This window comes from Mirounga leonina, unplaced genomic scaffold (genome assembly GCF_011800145.1).
Source record: "Mirounga leonina isolate KUSES-001 unplaced genomic scaffold, KU_Mleo_1.0 Mir_200, whole genome shotgun sequence".
Classification (NCBI taxonomy): domain Eukaryota; kingdom Metazoa; phylum Chordata; class Mammalia; order Carnivora; family Phocidae; genus Mirounga; species Mirounga leonina.
In genome coordinates, this window is record NW_023270503.1 from 5,183,287 (window position 1) to 5,200,212 (window position 16,926).

Genomic DNA, 16,926 nt, shown 5'->3' on the forward strand with positions numbered 1-16,926 from the left:
AACAGAATAAAGAATACTCAAGGTTTAAAAAAATTTTTTTTAAATTAAAATTAGAGTTATGGGGATAGGCTGCAGCTCTTTTTTTTTTTTTTTTTAAGATTTTATTTATTTATTTGAGACAGAGAGAATGAGAGACAGAGAGCATGAGAGGGAGGAGGGTCAGAGGGAGAAGCAGACTCCCTGCCGAGCAGGGAGCCCGATGCGGGACTCAATCCAGGGACTCCAGGATCATGACCTGAGCCGAAGGCAGTCGCTTAACCAACTGAGCCACCCAGGCGCCCCTAGGCTGCAGCTCTTTAAAAAGTGGAAAGGTAGCAGGGAAATGAACTCAATGACCTATAGAAGGAATATTTACTTTAGTGGACACTGGGAACAATTAATTTCTCTGTGAAAGAGACTGAACTACAACATTAGTTGTTTTCAGGGAAAATATGAAAGATAGTTTTTTTTTTTTAAAGATATTATTTGAGAGAGAGAGAGAGAGAGAGAGAACATGAGTGGAGGGGGGCGGAGAGGGAGAAGCACACTCCCCACTGAGCAGGGAGCCAGATGAGGGACTCCATCCCAGGACCCCCGGGATTGTGACCTGAACTGAAGGCAGATGTTTAACCGACTGAGCCACCCAGGAGCCCCTGAAAGATAGTTTAAAAAAAAAAATCTTTCTAGAGTTAAATCAGGAACAGTTCTTCAAGGCTATAAGGAAGGGTGATTTTTTTTCACAGTATAACATACCAGCTTTTAAAGAAAATTGGCCAGAATTTAAAGAAAGCATTTAAAATACAAAATGATATTCATTTATATACTTGCTTTTAATATTTAGTTTAACTGCCATCAAACTAAGTAACAATGACAGCTTGATAACTTATAAAGCAGGCAACATCTAAAAACCAGTTTTCTTGGGGTGCCTGGTGGCACAGTCGGTTAAGCATCTGACTCTTGGTTTCGTTTAGGTCATGATCTCAGTGTCGTGAGGTCAAGCCCTGCGTTGTGCTCTGTGCTCAGCCTGGAGTCCGCTTGGAACTCTCTCTCCCTCTCCCTCTGCCCCTCACCACTGTGCACACTCTTTCTTCCAAATAAATAAATCTTTATTTATTTAAACTTAAATATAAATAAACTTTATTTATTGAAACTACAAACAAAAAAAGTTTTCTTTTTCAAATATATCAGTTGGAATGTTAAGAATATTTACTGCAGACTGAAGCACCATTAATACTGTAGCCACTCATAAAATAAATAGAATTTAAATTTGCTTACACAGAGATCACACAGCTCTAGAAAGGCCCTTATCTCTAATTTCTATGGTGGGGAAAATATGGTAGGCCTCTCACTAGGAGTTCCATTAATACATCTATTAGAGGCAGGGAAATGCATATATGTGGATTTTGCGATTTGTGAGCCACTCTAACAAGAAACAACGGATGGGGGGTAGGTGGAGATACTGGGGGAAAGTAAAATTGAAATTGATGGCTTGAAATTTTGGGGCTACTAACTACAATTAAATCCTGTAATCAATTCCCCTTCAGAGGGAGTAGCAGGATTGGCTACTATATATTGTCAAATATATTTGACCCTTTTCTGGCTTAGTATTTTTATCTTTTTTTTAAAAAGATTTTATTTATTTGAGAGAGAGAGAGCATGAACAGGGTGAGGGGGCAGAGGGAGAAGCAGACTCCCTGCTGAGCAGGGAGCCCCACATGGGGCTTGATCCCAGGACTCCCGGATCATGGCCTGAACCAAAGGCAGATATTTAACCATCTGAGCCACCCAAGCGCCCCTAGTATTTTCACTTTTAAGTGTTTCCACTTCTTTACTTGGCTACTTCAGTCACACAGGGCATAGAAATGTTAGCTGTGCAAAAACACAGTCTTCTTGAAAGCCATACTTCATTCTCATATAAATAACTTACTAGTCTTGCAATATTTCTTTTGATATATACTTCCTTTAGCATTGGAACAATCTAAAAAGAAATTACCTTCTCTATTTTCTTTCTGGTCACATTGTAATTCCAATTTCAGTGTTTCCAAAACATATACAAACTATCATGAAGAAACCATGAGTCAAGATGACAAATCAGTTACTATGGCCATGACTAGTGATACTGCTAGAGAAAACTCGGTTCTTTAATTATTTGGTAAAGTGATAAAAATAAATTTAACTCTTTCACAAAAACACACTGTTCTTAAACATGCCTTGGCATTCTAAATTTTTCTCAGATATTTAAAGAAACTGAAAAGCTACCTTTAGAACACAGTTGCTGTTCACAAGGAGATTCCCTGGCTTAATGTCTCGATGTAAAATGCCAGCTGAATGGAGATATTTCAAACCTGAAATAACAAATGGATTTAATTGCAGATATTTAATTCTTTTCACTCAACCAATGATTTGGGGAAAACCACGGTAACAGAGAATACAGGATTTAAGATTGTTCTCTAAATAATGGCATAATAAACGTTATTAAAAGCTTGACTTAGTCCTACCTCAAAAAACTGTAATTTTGTAAAATAAAGCGTCATCAAAGGTTGCACAATCTACAGATAATGCCTATAATTCAAAAGATGAGTTAGGTTTAAATATAGATAAGCTTTTCAGGCGCTGGAATTAAAGTTGACCATACCAATATCCTTGAATTGTTCCTAAGTGTGGGTGGCTACTGGAGCTCTGCTCTTGGTACTCTCAACCTGTGATTCTGAGCCAGCTCCAACAAATCCTCATTACCCCCCAGGGAGCCCTTCCCAGGGCAGATTTTCACTGATAAGACAAAATTCAGTAACCTGCCCAGGTTTGTCAGTAGTATTCCCCACCACTGAGATTCAAGAGGGGTAGTTAATTACTTTAAAATATTTTTGACATATTAAAAGACTGAGTTTTAGCACTGTTAGAAAAAGGTCACAGTTTCAAGGCTGAGTCTTTTGAATAAAACACAGCAAATCATACATTTTTTTATAAGTGTAAAAAAAGACCCAATATCTACTATCTTCCTTCTGTCCCCTGCCACAGAATTATCAACACACCTATGGAAGGTGAACATCCTAGTTTTAACGCCTTGTGTGTGTTTTCATTCTCTTGGTAGATGCTTTTTAATCTCCATAAAGAATACCTGAATCTATGAATCCTGGTGTGGGAGCGGAGGGAGAAGAGTGTTTTACTAGGTAAGAAAGCTGTATCAGCTTTAAACGATTCTCCCATTTGTAACAGCAAAATTCCAGAGGATATACCTGATGGCCAGAAGAAGCTCTAGCAATGTCGGTTCAAACTGCCTATCAAGTCGGTGCTCTTTAATGAGCCGGTCTGGAGAATTATATTGCTGTTTCTCAGCCTCCTTGATGCTTTGGCTTTAAGAGTCTTGTTTTTCTAGAGTTGGATTCAGGTATACCAGCCAACACTTGGACCACACTTGAAGAATAAATGTCATCCATAAGGAACATAGTTACCTTTCAATTGAGTCACCTGATGCCAGCCACATACTCCTACTAAAGGCTGTTTAAAGGAAACTTTGTGACAGACCACAGGGTTCCACAAACCATCCTGCTTATATACCTCCCTAAATTAACCTACTTAACTGAGTAATGAATTAGGGCTTTCTCTTCCATCAGTGAAAGTAAGAACCATTTGGCCACCCTTAAAAGCCTCTTAACATCAAGTGTAGAGATTATTAAATATACCTTGGTCAAAAGAAAAAAGTCTTTAGGGAAGAAAAAAGCCTTGGAAGGTCAGATTAAAATTCAAATGAAAAGCAAAACATTTCACTTATACAGTGCCACTACCTTTTTCTTCAAAAAGAAAATCTTACCTCGCAAAATCTGATAAAGAAAAACTTTGACATGATCTGAGCTGAGTGGTTGAGGAGAGACGATAATTTTATGTAGGTCACTCTGCATCAATTCTGTGACAACATATCTTGAGGTTTTAAGTTAAGGAGAATTCCAAGAATTCAGCCCCCAATCCCCTCAAAGTAGGCACTAGGTCTAAAGAATAACTTCCATTCTTAAAGCTGGGAAAAGCTTAGGGAAAGAAAGCTTCTAGACAGCATTACAGAGGTAAAAATTCCAGCCCTCACAAGATAAAAAAAATTTCCAAAATTAAAGAATTTACCATTTAGAAGTTAGCAGAAATAAACTGTCTCTATAATTAGCATTACAAAAGAAAAATAAGGATAAACATTTTTGAAGTTAATTCAAATGTAGTTAACATACAGAGTTCTATTAGTTTCAGGTGTACAATATAGTGATTCAACAATTCTATACAGTACTCAGTGCTCATCATGATAAATGCACTCTTAATCCCCTTCACCTATTTCACCCATCCCCCCAATCACTTTCTCTCTGGTAATTTTTTTCTGTAGTTAAGAGTCTGGTTTTTTTCCTTTGTTCGTTTTGTTTCTTAAATTCCACACGAGTGAAATCATATGGTGTTTGTCTTTCTCCAACTGACTTATTTTGTTTAGCATTATACCCTCTAGATCCATCCATGGTTGTTGCAAATGGCAAGATTTCATTCTTTTTTATATTCCATTGTGTATCTATATACCACATATTCTTTATCCATTCATCTATCGATGGACACTTGGGTTGCTTCCATCATTTGGCTACTGTAAATAATGCTGCAATAAACATAGGGGTGCATATATCTCTTTGAATTAGTGTTTTTGTATTTTGGGGGTAAATACCCAGTAGTGAGATTACTGGATCCTAAGGTATTTTATTTATTTATTTATTTTTTTGAGGAACCTCCATACTGTTTTCCGCAGTGGCTACACCAGTTTGCGTTCCCACCAACAGCGCACCAGGGCTCCTTTCTCTCCACATCCACCAACACCTGTTGTTTCTTATGTTGTTAATTTTAGCCATTCTGATAGGTATGAGGTGACATCTCATTGTAGTTTTGATATGCATTTCCCTGATGACAAGAGATGTTGAGAATCTTTTCATGTGTCTGTTGACCATCTGTATGTCTTCTGCCCATTTTTAATTATTTTTTTTGGATGTTCAGTTGCATAGTTTTTTATATATATTGTATACTAACCCTTTATTGGGTATGTCATTGGCAAATATCTTCTCAAAAATAATAAACATTTTATTTTTTAAAAGATTTTATTAGAGAGCGTGCGTGAGCAAGAGAGCACAAGCAGGGGGAGCAGCAGAGGGAGAGGGAGAAGCAGGCTCCCAGCTGAGCAGGGAGCCCGACGCGGGGCTCGATCCCAAGACCCTGAGATCATGACCTGAGCCGAAGGCAGACGCTTAGCCGACTGAGCCACCCAGGCCCCCCAAGGATAAACACTTTAAATGACAGCCAGGCCAGGAAGAATGTGAAGACCAAACAGTCTCAGGATCTATTCAGACATGTTACTGGAGCATCCTCTGAATCCAAACAAGAGAGGATTGGGGGTCTCACCCTAGGCCACCATGGCACCAATGGAAAGGATGACAACCTACCCATCAACTGTGGCATAAGTTGCTTTGTGAAGAATAGTATTCCTAGAAATGCGTAAAATGATTAGTTCAAATCCAAGTCTATCTACAATCTTAATTCTTTTAGTATTTAACTTTTTTTTTTTTTTTTTTTTTTTATATTTATGGCTCCTTTATTAAGTTTTAAGCTTCCTATGTTTTGTACTTTTATACTCTCAGGGTTTTGTTCAAACAACACATGTCAGATAATCAAAGGCTGGAGCCTGGGGAGCAATGAAGATGTGGAATTCAGAACTCTTATGAAAGTAACTCTTTTGTTTTATCTAAAATAGGACAAATTCATGTCTTACCCTGTGCAGTTAAGGACTCATTACAAGTATGGGTAAATTTTATGATTTAAATTTTTTAACCTTCCTTAAGACAAAGGGAGACTACCCTTGATTTCAGGAGATTCCTATTAGGTTTCAAATTCTTTGGACACCTTGTGAAAGTCAATTTCATGTTCTGAGTTGGAACACTAAAGCTCCCCCAGCCCTGTACAACTCAAAGCAGGGAAAGGCAAAACAGCAACAAAGCAGAGCTGTTACTGGGCTGCAGTTGTTCCGCTTTCTTAGTTCTTCAGATCCTAACTTTCTTCTTGCAGAGCAATATTATGGAATCTTTGGAAGGACAACCCACCCGACAGCCTGTGAAACACTTCTTGTATCAGTATTGTCCCACAGCTAGTCCTAGAAGATAGACAATCTTAAGGGGCAGCTGTAGTCTTAGGGTGCTTGGCATGAACTATAAATGAACTAAGACGGTCCCAGGACTCCTGTTTTAGCATTTACATGCTTGCTGTAAGGGTAAATGCTAGGCATATAAAAATAAAGATGAGGAGTCTGCTTTCAAAACTCAAATTTTTAAAAAGTGTTGTTAGGCTTTGGATTTTACTTTTATGAGCTTTAAAGACTCTTGTAGTAAGTGGTCATTATCTGGGGAGAGTGATTTAAAAACCCTTCTAATTTAACATTTTAAAAATCAAAAACAGGTAGTAAAAGTTGAAAGTAGGGAGGAGAATTAATAACTGATAACACCTGACACACAGTCAAAACGCCCTCCTTGAGACATTTTCTTCAAATGGCTTCTAGAACACCCAACTGTTGGCTTTTCTCTCATTGGTTGTTCCTTCTCAATCCTCCTTTGTTGTTTCCCTTCTCCAACCACTAATGTTGAAATGCCCCAGGGTTTGGTCCTCTTGTCTTTCCACACTCACTTTCTTGGGTAATTGGATCCAATCCCAAGACTTTAAACAATATACATGCAGATGACTCCCAATTTTGTATCTCTAGTTAATCTTGTTTCCTTAAGCCCAGCCTTGTTTATCAAACTGTCTACTCATCATCTCCTCTAGATGTCTGACATCTCAAACTGTCCAAAACTGTCCAAACGTGTATTCTCCATTTTCCCCCCACCAAATTATTCTAGTTGTAGGCTTTGCTATAACAAACCTATTTTTCCAGCAAGCTGCTCATACCACAAGCCACAAACCTTGGAGACATCCCAGATTGCTTTTTCTCTTACTCTACCTCCAATCCATCAGGGAATCCTGTTGGTTCTTTCAAAATCTAGCCACAGAATTAGACTACTTCTTAACATGTCCACTGTTACCTCCCTTGGCCCAAGACCTTTAGATTTCTAATTTATTTATTTTTAATTTATTTTTAAATTTTTTTTTTTTTTAAGATTTTATTTATTTATTTGAGACAGAGAGAATGAGAGAGAGAGCGCACATGAGAGGGGGGAGGGTCAGAGGCAGAAGCAGGCTCCCTGCCGAGCAGGGAGCCCGATGCGGGACTTGATCCAGGGACTCCAGGATCATGACCTGAGCCGAAGGCAGTCGCTTAACCAACTGAGCCACCCAGGCGCCCATGAAACCTTTAGATTTCTAAAACACAGCAGCCAGAATAAATTTTGACTCTTATATTTCTATTTTGTCTAAATATTGACAGTGACTTTACTATACAGAAAATGTAATTTTTAATGTTTTTATATTCTTAGGTTACTTTTATTTTAGGTTTTATTAATCAGATTCTTTCCAAAGAATTACATTCTATTCCATAATGAAGGTTAGTGAGGAAATAAGATTTCTCATGTAGAATTTCCTAAGGAGAGTTTTCGGTGACATGTTAGAATCGTCCTATAAAACAATACATATCAGTTAAATTACGATATTATTACCAGGGTTAGATTTAGGTTTTTTTCTTAATAGCTTAAATTTTTTTCTTACAGATATTTTTAAACACATGGAAAACTTGAAAGAATTAAACAGTGATCACACACATATATATACATCCACCCCCTAGATTCTACACTTAACATTTTGCCATATTTGCTTTAGTACATGTTTATCCATGGCTCTTTCCATTCATCAATTCATCTTATTTTTTTGGCTGCATTTCACAGGACATTTTTTTGATTGTCACTCTTCTGCAAAAGTTTCCCATTTCATTTAGAGTCAAAGCCAAAGTCCTTAAAATGTCCTTAACATGGCCATAAATGATCTGTCCTCCTTACTTCTCTGACCTTCTCTCCTACCATTTTTGCTATTCTCTAAACATACTAGACACACTCTGACCTTAGGCCTTTGCTCTAGTTGTTCCCTCCGCCTGGAATGGGCTTCCCCAGACACCATGGCTTTCACCTCCTTTGTGTTATTGTTCAAATCATCTTTTGAATGAGGCCTACCTTGACCATTTAATACTGCATCTTGCATGCCTTATACAATAGCTACCCACTTGCACAGCTCTACTTTTTCTTCCTTTAGTACTTACCCTACATAATTTACTTATTATGTTTATTGTTTATCTGTCTCCCCAACCCTGCCCCATGAGGGCAAGGGTTTTTGTCTGTTTTGTTCACAAGTCTATCCCAAATTCTCAGAAACAAATGCCTACATACAGTTATGTCTCCTATAAACATCTGTTGGGTGAATGAAATTATATATATATACATATATATACACACACACATATATATGTATGGGTAACTAGGTACACCAGCACTCTACTAAATATCTTAAATATATCATCTCATCTAATTTTCATGGCAATCCTACAAGGGAGGTGGTGGTATTCCCAATTATAGATGAGGAAATTGAGGCTAACAGAAGGCAAGTAACCTAAGGTTTACACAGTAGTAAAGTTGGACTTGACTGTGTTTAAGATTGTTTCAATGGCTGGATTTTATTTTCCTTTTTTTGAGTTATAATTTTAAAAACTGTAATAAAATATACTATATGTTCACTGTTTCTTATAGAAGACTTTCAGCTAATCAATGCAAAAGCAATGCTACGTGAGTAAAAAAAAAATTGCCATTTTTCAACCTCTATGACATCATGGATACAGGCACCAATTATCAATGGCTGCTAAAACCATTTGAAAGGGATGAGACTGATAAGCATCACCTCAATCCACCACTCAACCCTAGCAACATTTAATGTGCGATATTATGTCTATGTGATATTCACACCACTGCCCAAAAAAGTATTCGTGTCTTTAAAAAAACTCAATATAGGGGTGCCTGGGTGGCTCAGTCAGTTAGGTGTCCGACTCTGGATTTTGGCTTGGGTCATGATCTCAGAATTGTGAGATCAGGTCCCATGTTGAGCCGGTGTTGGGCTCTGTGCTGGACATGGAACCTGCTTAAGACTCTCTCTCTTCTTCTGCCCCCTGCAGCCTCTCTCAAAAAACAAAAAAAACAAACCTCAATATAATCAATCCTCTAGCTCCAATTACCAGTTTACTAGAAATATGGGGAATAAAAGAACAAGAGACACCATGAAGAAGCAATCAGTAAACACACAATGTGGATCAAACACAGTGTGGATCATTCTTCAGGAAAAATTCCCCAACAAATAAATGACCAAAAAAAAGGGGAGGGTGGGTATGTGAGGGTAAGGGAAGGTAGGAATGTTCGGGATAAGAGAGTCTAAAGAGATGTAATAACCAAACGCAATATATGGACTTTGTTTAGAACCTGATTCAAACAAACCTGATTAAAAAAGAGATCTTTGAGGAAATCAGGGAATATTAAGAAATTAGCTAATTTTATTAGGTGTGAAAATGACATAATGGTTAGGCTTTTAAAGTCCTTAACAGTTAGAAATGCATATTTAAGTATTTATAGGTAAAATAATTTGATGTTTGGGATCTACTTTAAAATAACTCCAGCCTTCTTTTTCTGGCGCTCAATAAAAAGGGAGAGAGGAAATGAGATTGGCAAAATGATGAATAATTGTTGAATCTGGGTATTGGGTAAATGATAGTTATTACATGATTATCTCTACTTTTCTGTATTTTTGAAAAATTTCCAAAAAAGTTAAAAAAAACTTCCACTGTAGAAAACTGGGGAAATACAAAAAAGCCAAGGAACAGAAAAACTACCCAGAATCCTACCTCTGTGAATGAACCTATTAACATCTTTGTGAAAATGTTGTACGTGTGTGTGTGTGCGCGCGCGTGTGTGTATTTGAAATTGGGATTATAACATATACCTGGTGTTGCTGCCTGTTTTCTTAACTTAATAAAATATAAGCATTTTCTCCTGTTATTAAATATTCTAATAAAGCAGAATTCTTATGACCATATAGTGTTCTAATGTACAAATAGAATTCATTTATCCAATCTATCATTGTTGAAAATCCAAGTTATTTCTAATTTTTTTTACTTTAAATAAGCCTGAGATAAACATCATATATCTCTATCCATATCTTTATGTGAATATTTTCTAATACATTCCTGTAAGTGGAATTATGGTGTCGAAGTAGAACATATTACATATATTTATTTTTTCATTTTAAATAACTTGTGAACACTTTCCATGGTATATAATTCTTTTATATAATTTTAAGTGCTTAAATAGTATTCCATTTTTTGGAATATGTCATGACTTAAGCAATCCCTAACACTGGACATTTAGGTTATTACTGTGTAACTGTAATGTAGCTCTGTGGGATGGCTTAGAGCTTTATAGTTTTGTTTCATGAGGGATCCTCAATTATGTATAGATCCTTTCTCTTGGGTTAATCCATTTCTCTGGAGAAAAGTCTTCCAAACTTCTGTCTTAGAAGGCACAGGCCAGGCTGCCAGGGTTCTGTATGAGTTGGGGAAGGGGCCGAAGACACCATAACTCAGCTCCAGGGAATAAAGCTTTAGTCTTCTGCAGGATAGAAAAAGAAGATCCGAATCTTACTATTTCCCTCTTGTATATACTTAAAACCTTTTTCCCCACTAGGAAATCTTATCATAGAGATAGGAAAAAACTTCTACTTGTACCATTAAGCCTTAATCAGAAGTCCCAATATTTTTGAGTTGGTTCCAAAATCTCAAAGGACCAAAAACAGAAACATTATACATAAACAACAGCAACAAAAACAAAAAAACTTTACAACTGCCATCACCATATTAAGGGTTGTTAACTTGAGACTTTACTCAGAAAAAAAAAAATTCCTAAAGACAGTATGATGCACTTATCTGTATGGGCTGTCAGTCATGTCTGATGAGTCTGATAACTTTTTGTTCCTGCAAGGATTGAAAAGTTCTTGCATGGAAGTGAAAAGCAGGTTATATTCTATTCTACCTTTCATATCTACAAAATGGGTAGCCAAGTTGTGATGCCAGAATCTTTACTGTTAGTAGTGACAGTTGGTATGCATGCAAGTAGCAGAGAGAAAACATCTTAATTTTCAAGTTATCGGGTTGAATTCATATTGCTGGCACTTGAAAAATCTTGCTTTGACTTATAAAAGGAATAAACGACACAGAAGCCATAAACAGAGAAAAGTATAAAATAATATCATATGCTTTCTTCTAACAGAGACTACATTTTCAAAGAAAGGGGAAAAGGAAAACATTGTCCGGCTGGAATGGTTAAGGTTCTACAACCAGATTATTTTATAAATAATTATTCATTTCAGGGGCACCTGGGTGGCTCAGTCGTTAAGTGTCTGCCTTCGGCCCAGGTCATGATCCCAGGGTCCTGGGATTGAGCCCCGCATCGGGTTCCCTGCTCGGCGGGAAGCCTGCTTCTCCCTCTCCCACTCCCCCTGCTTGTGTTCCTTCTCTCACTGTCTCTCACTCTGTCAAATAAATAAATAAAATTTTTAAAAAATTATTCATTTCAGAAAAAAATTCGTACATTTCATTTAGCATTACAAAACATGTATTTCCAGATCAGGGTGTTGTTCACCCTCAATCTATTGGATCTGAACTGACAATACTGGACCATTACTGACCAACAAAAATAACAATTTCATATGGTTTAACCCTAACACAGAGAAAAGTATATCAGGTATCAAAATGAAAAGCAAGGTATTGAATATAAAGCATGATTTCAAACGGTAAAGTCAATTCTTCTCTACTAAGACCACATACATATGTGTATAATTTCTCATAAAATATAAACTAGCAGGTATTCCCCCTGCTAAACACAAATGACTAGATTATCATGTCACTGTCCTCAGGATCTGTGAGTCTGAAAAACCTTTTATTCAATTGCCTGTTGTAATACTTAAGAAAGGAGAGTGCGACTTTCATACCTCTGCTTAAGAAGATGATAAGCTGACTTAAAAAGAGAATGAGACAGAGCACTGAGTGATGTAGAGAATTGTTGAATCTCTATATTGTACACCTGAAACTAATATAGCACGGTATGTTACCTATATTGGAATTAAAATAAAAAACTTAATAAAAATGAAAAAAAAATTGAATGGGGGTAGGTTGATAAACTTTTAAATTAACCAGAAAGTCCAGGGCAAAACCACATAGAGCCCCTGTCCACCTTTACCATTTTGTTTATTACCTCTGTGCAGAGGGGCTTTCCTCTCCTCTAAAATATTTTATTATTTATTTATTTGTTTCCCCGTATTTAATTATTTTGATTTATTAACACTGAGTTATTATTTATTTATTTTTAAAGATTTTATTTATTTGTCAGAGAGAGAGAGACAGAGAGAGAGAGGGAGGGCATGGGGGGGGAGGGGCAGAGGGAGAAGCAGGCTTCACACTGAGCAAAGAGCCCGATGTGGGACTTGATCCCAGGACTCTGGGATCATGACCTGAGCCGAAGGCTGACGCTTAACCGACTGAGCCACCCAGGTGTCCCTCCTCTAAAATATTTTAGGGGCGCCTGGGTGGCTCAGTCGGTTAAGCAACTGCCTTCGGCTCAGGTCATGATCCCAGGGTCCTGGGATCAAGTCCCACATCAGGCTCCCTGCTCTGCGGGGAGCCTGCTTCTCCTTCTCCCCCTCCCCCTGCTGGTGTTCCCTCTCTCGCTGTGTCTCTGTCAAATAAATAAATAAAATCTTAAAAAAAAAAAAATATTTTAAACACAGAAGACTGAAAGATTTTAAATGTATTATTTTTATAAAGTGATTAAAATGACAATTCTGCAGAGAATTAAGTTTTATCAAGTTTTAGTTTAACAAAGTAAACTCTTCAGGGGAAATACATTTTTCACTCCACAAATAAAAGGGTTTTTTCTTCACAGAAAACAAGCCAACAAACAGGCCAAACCTTTAAAAACTTGATTTCTCTGTACAATACAATTCCTGAATTTGAAGATTTAACAATATTATAGCTTCAGAAATTTAGAAGCAACACACACCACTTTATGATAAGGTTTCTGCTTTGCTCCAGCAGAAATCCTCTGAAGTCTCAATCCCCAGCATAATGTCTCCCAGATGTCTCAACTAGTTGCCATGCCAACTAAAGCAGCTTAAATTAAATGAGGGCCCGAAAAAGCACCTGCATCACTCCAGGTCTGTTGCGCATTAAATAAAGCTCTCTTGACAGGGACTCAGAGGTGCCATTAATTTGAACAGCAGCTATCTGATGATTGTTTCTGAGTAATTTAATGAGGGTCTCCAAACAAGAGGGAAAACAGGGTATGCTTTTCCTCTCTAGGTCCTTCTAAATGGGACAGCCTCTCCAACAGCTGGTGTACCCACTGGGTCAATGACTTTGCTATGGCCGTTTAAGTTACCTTTGGGTAAAGAGAAAATATAGGATTAAAGTTAGGGTTTTCAGGAGAATACTAACAGATTAACCATTTTCCCCTATTAAAACTCATCATTAAAACTAGGATCATAAAAAAACACTGCACGGTATGCCAACCTGAGAGTGATCTGAACAGCCCTGTTATAAAATAAATTGCTGCTGATTGCAGCAATTAGTTAAGTAGCTCCACGAAATATGGATTTCTAAATGTACTGATTTGCTTCAGAAAAACGAACGATGCAAATTAACAATTATAAATTCGGCAGGGGGGTGGGGGGCAGCTCTGATGACTCAGGTGCCCAAGACAAACAACAGTGTTTCCATGTTGTTTTAAAGACCTTTTTGTTGCCAATCTTGTTATTCTTGCTAATGTTGACATTCTAGAAACTTATTTTTAACGGGGTAGAAAACAGTGCTTTTGATGCTTTCTCAAATATTATTCGTCACTGGGGGCTATCACTTAATAGAAACAAACTCAGGCCAGGGAGGTTAGGTGATTTACCCCAAGTCACATTCCCAGTCAGAAAAAATGCTAGAACTACCTTTGGCTTCCCAATTTCTGGTCTAACCAACCTGTTTCCCATAGGAGCCTGCCTACTACTATTCCCATTTCTTACCCAAATATCATTATAGTATGCAGATTACTTTGAAATAAAGAAAAGCTGAATTACCTTTTTTTTAGATTTTATTTTTAAGTAATCTCTACACCCAACATAGAGCTTGAATTTACAACCCCGAGATCAAGAGTCCCATTCTCTGCCGACTGAGTCAGCCAGGCGCCCCCGAATTACTTTTAATTATGTGCTATGAGGAGAAGAAAAGGAGAAAGGAACCTAACTTTTTGTTGAAGCTTCTATGTGCCATTTTTTATGTCACCTCATTTAATTCTCACAATACCTAACTTGAAACTATCCCTATTTAAGAGATGAGCACACTGAGGCTGGGAGAGCTTTAAGCTGTTGACACAGAGCTTGGATTCAAACCTAGGTTGTAATGATTCTGCAGTCTGACCTTTTCCACAAAACTTTCCTTCACTTTGTTTACTATTAAGAGAGAAAATGAAATTCATGAGAATGCCATTACTTGCACTGTTGCAAAACCAGGTTTCAAACAAAAATCAGAAATTCAATACTACAATACATGATGCATCTTTTAGAATCCCTCCCTTGCCATGTGTTTTCAAATGGGAAGTCACTCTCTATTCTTCAACAAATATTCTGAATAGGAGCATGTGCCAGGCACTGTTCTAGGCACTAAAAATTCAATGGTGTGCAAGAATGTCACTGCCTTCGCTGACTTTATAGTCTAACAAGGGAGATGGACAATTAAACAAGCAATTACAATAGATTTGCTCAAAGATTACAACATCACGGCTGTTAATCTCATAAAGCCCTTTAGGCACTGCTTTGCAATTGAATATGCCAGACTTGCCATCACACAGCCAACAGAAATAAGAGAAACAAGGTAGTCCAACCAACAGATATTCTTTTACAATTTATTTTTTATTTTTTAAAGATTTATTTATTTATTTGAGAGAGTGAGAATGAGAGAGAGTACATGAGAGGGGGGAGGGTCAGAGGGAGAAGCAGGCTCCTCGCTGAGCAGGGAGCCCAATGCGGGACTCGATCCCGGGACTCCAGGATCATGACCTGAGCCGAAGGCAGTTGCTTTAACCAACTGAGCCACCCAGGCGCCCACAGATATTCTTTTAAAGAGATAAATCTCTAAATTATTAGGACTGCTAAATTCCAATAACTACAGAGATTTAGACCTTTAAACATGTAAGAAAACCAGGGTGTCTGGTTGGCTCAGTCAGTAGAGCATGTGGCTCTTGATCTTGGGGTTTTAAGTTCGAGCCCCACACTGGATGTAGAGATTGCTTAAAAATATAATCTTAAAAAAAAAAATGTGAGAAAACCATCAAGATTTCTTCAGCTGCTACTGGATTTCTAAATTAGATGCACATTCTAATTGGCAATTTACCTCTATCTGTAAAAACACATACATTTGGTTTCCTTAAAATGGTTCACCTAAAAAAATTTTTTTTTAAAACATGAGAAATAATAAAAATAAAAGCAATTAACACTTACTGAGTTCTTACTATGCACAAGGCACATTCTAAGCACTTTGAATTATCTCAAAGAATTCTCACAACACAAGTCACAGGCTATTATAAAGAACTAATTGTTCTCTTTTTGAATTTGAATCTTTCCTTTTGGAAGGAACTGAATCCGAAGATGTCTGAAGTAATTGCCCAAATCCACACAAGTACTCTTATTCATTTCTTCTAGCACCTGAATTAGTCTTAGTTCTGTCACTAGTAGGCCACAGCCTCAAATAAGAAATAACCCCACAATTTGCTAAGGGATTATTTCAGTTTTCTGAAAAGTATTTTTGAGGCTACTTATATGCCATTTTTAACATAGGTCCTCTCATTTAATCCTCATAACAATCTGGGACTATTCCCATGTCAGATCTAGACTGGGGGTGAGGAATGTCAGAGTGACAGGTTAAATAATGATGCTCCTTTTGCCAACAACAGGAAAAGAAGACAAAAGTTAAAAAATCAGAGATGAGTTTTTCTACCTCACATTCTTTGCCTCTGTCTCTTTCTACCTCCTGAGTATTCCACTTCCTTCAAATCTTACTTTTACCTTTCTTTAGTCAAATTATAAAGCTAAAATTGATGTTAACAAACATTCCCTTGTACCTATGAATCATATATGCTTACTTGAAATAGCTTCTTGAATAGCTTCATGTTCCTTATCCTCTTTAAATAGATGAGAACTTAAAAAATTAGCATATGTGTGCATATGTCAGCCTATTATTCATAAATATATAAATATAAAAATAATAGGGACTCCCAGCTAACATATTGTGTGTGGTGGGGTAGAGGGTTGAGCTAGCAGCCCTTGACAAGAAAATGGGAAGAAAAAAAAAGCCTTCACTAGAGATTGCTGGAAATATAGGACAGTCCTTTGGTGGGAGGTCTAAGTTGAGAATATAAGTTTGGGAATCATTAGATACAGTAAGAAATAATCTGTACTTTCTACTAAATGAAGTCTGCCATAGATTTTTTATCGATCCTGCTTTTAGTCACAATCTTCCTTTTCTTTGCACAAAATTTTTCTTTTTTTAGTAAAAGTTTTTTCATTTCTTTCCTTTTCTTATTTAAAAAACCTGGATATTGAAATTATGGAAGCACATCACCATTAATGAGTTACAAATTCAAACTTAACATCATGACATTCTTTAGAATAATGCACATCAGTGTCATTAGCAGAATTTTTAGTGCATAGTGCCCAAATATAGTACGCAGGACGCCCTGCTATAATTCTACAAAAGTTGCTGAGGATGAAAATGTGTTCATGAAGGACAGAGATTGAAGCAGGAAAAAAAGCAAAAAATAAAAAAGGAATCTTCTAAGGATCAAAGAAATGAGGTGGGACTATATTAGAGATACCGGAAAGTCAGAGAAAAGA

The 16,926-nt window shown here is 37.1% G+C and overlaps 1 protein-coding gene across 1 annotated transcript in view; it reads right to left on the reverse strand.

Annotated features, from left to right (window-relative positions):
* Positions 1-16,926, reverse strand: part of NLK (nemo like kinase) — a 168,918-nt gene that overhangs the window by 27,622 nt on the left and 124,370 nt on the right. The window contains exons 4-5 of the mRNA XM_035027743.1: positions 3,791-3,897; positions 2,239-2,324 (exon numbers count right to left, since the gene is read on the reverse strand). Coding sequence (XP_034883634.1) covers positions 2,239-2,324; positions 3,791-3,897 — 193 coding nt within the window. The remainder of the gene's footprint in view (positions 1-2,238; positions 2,325-3,790; positions 3,898-16,926) is intronic.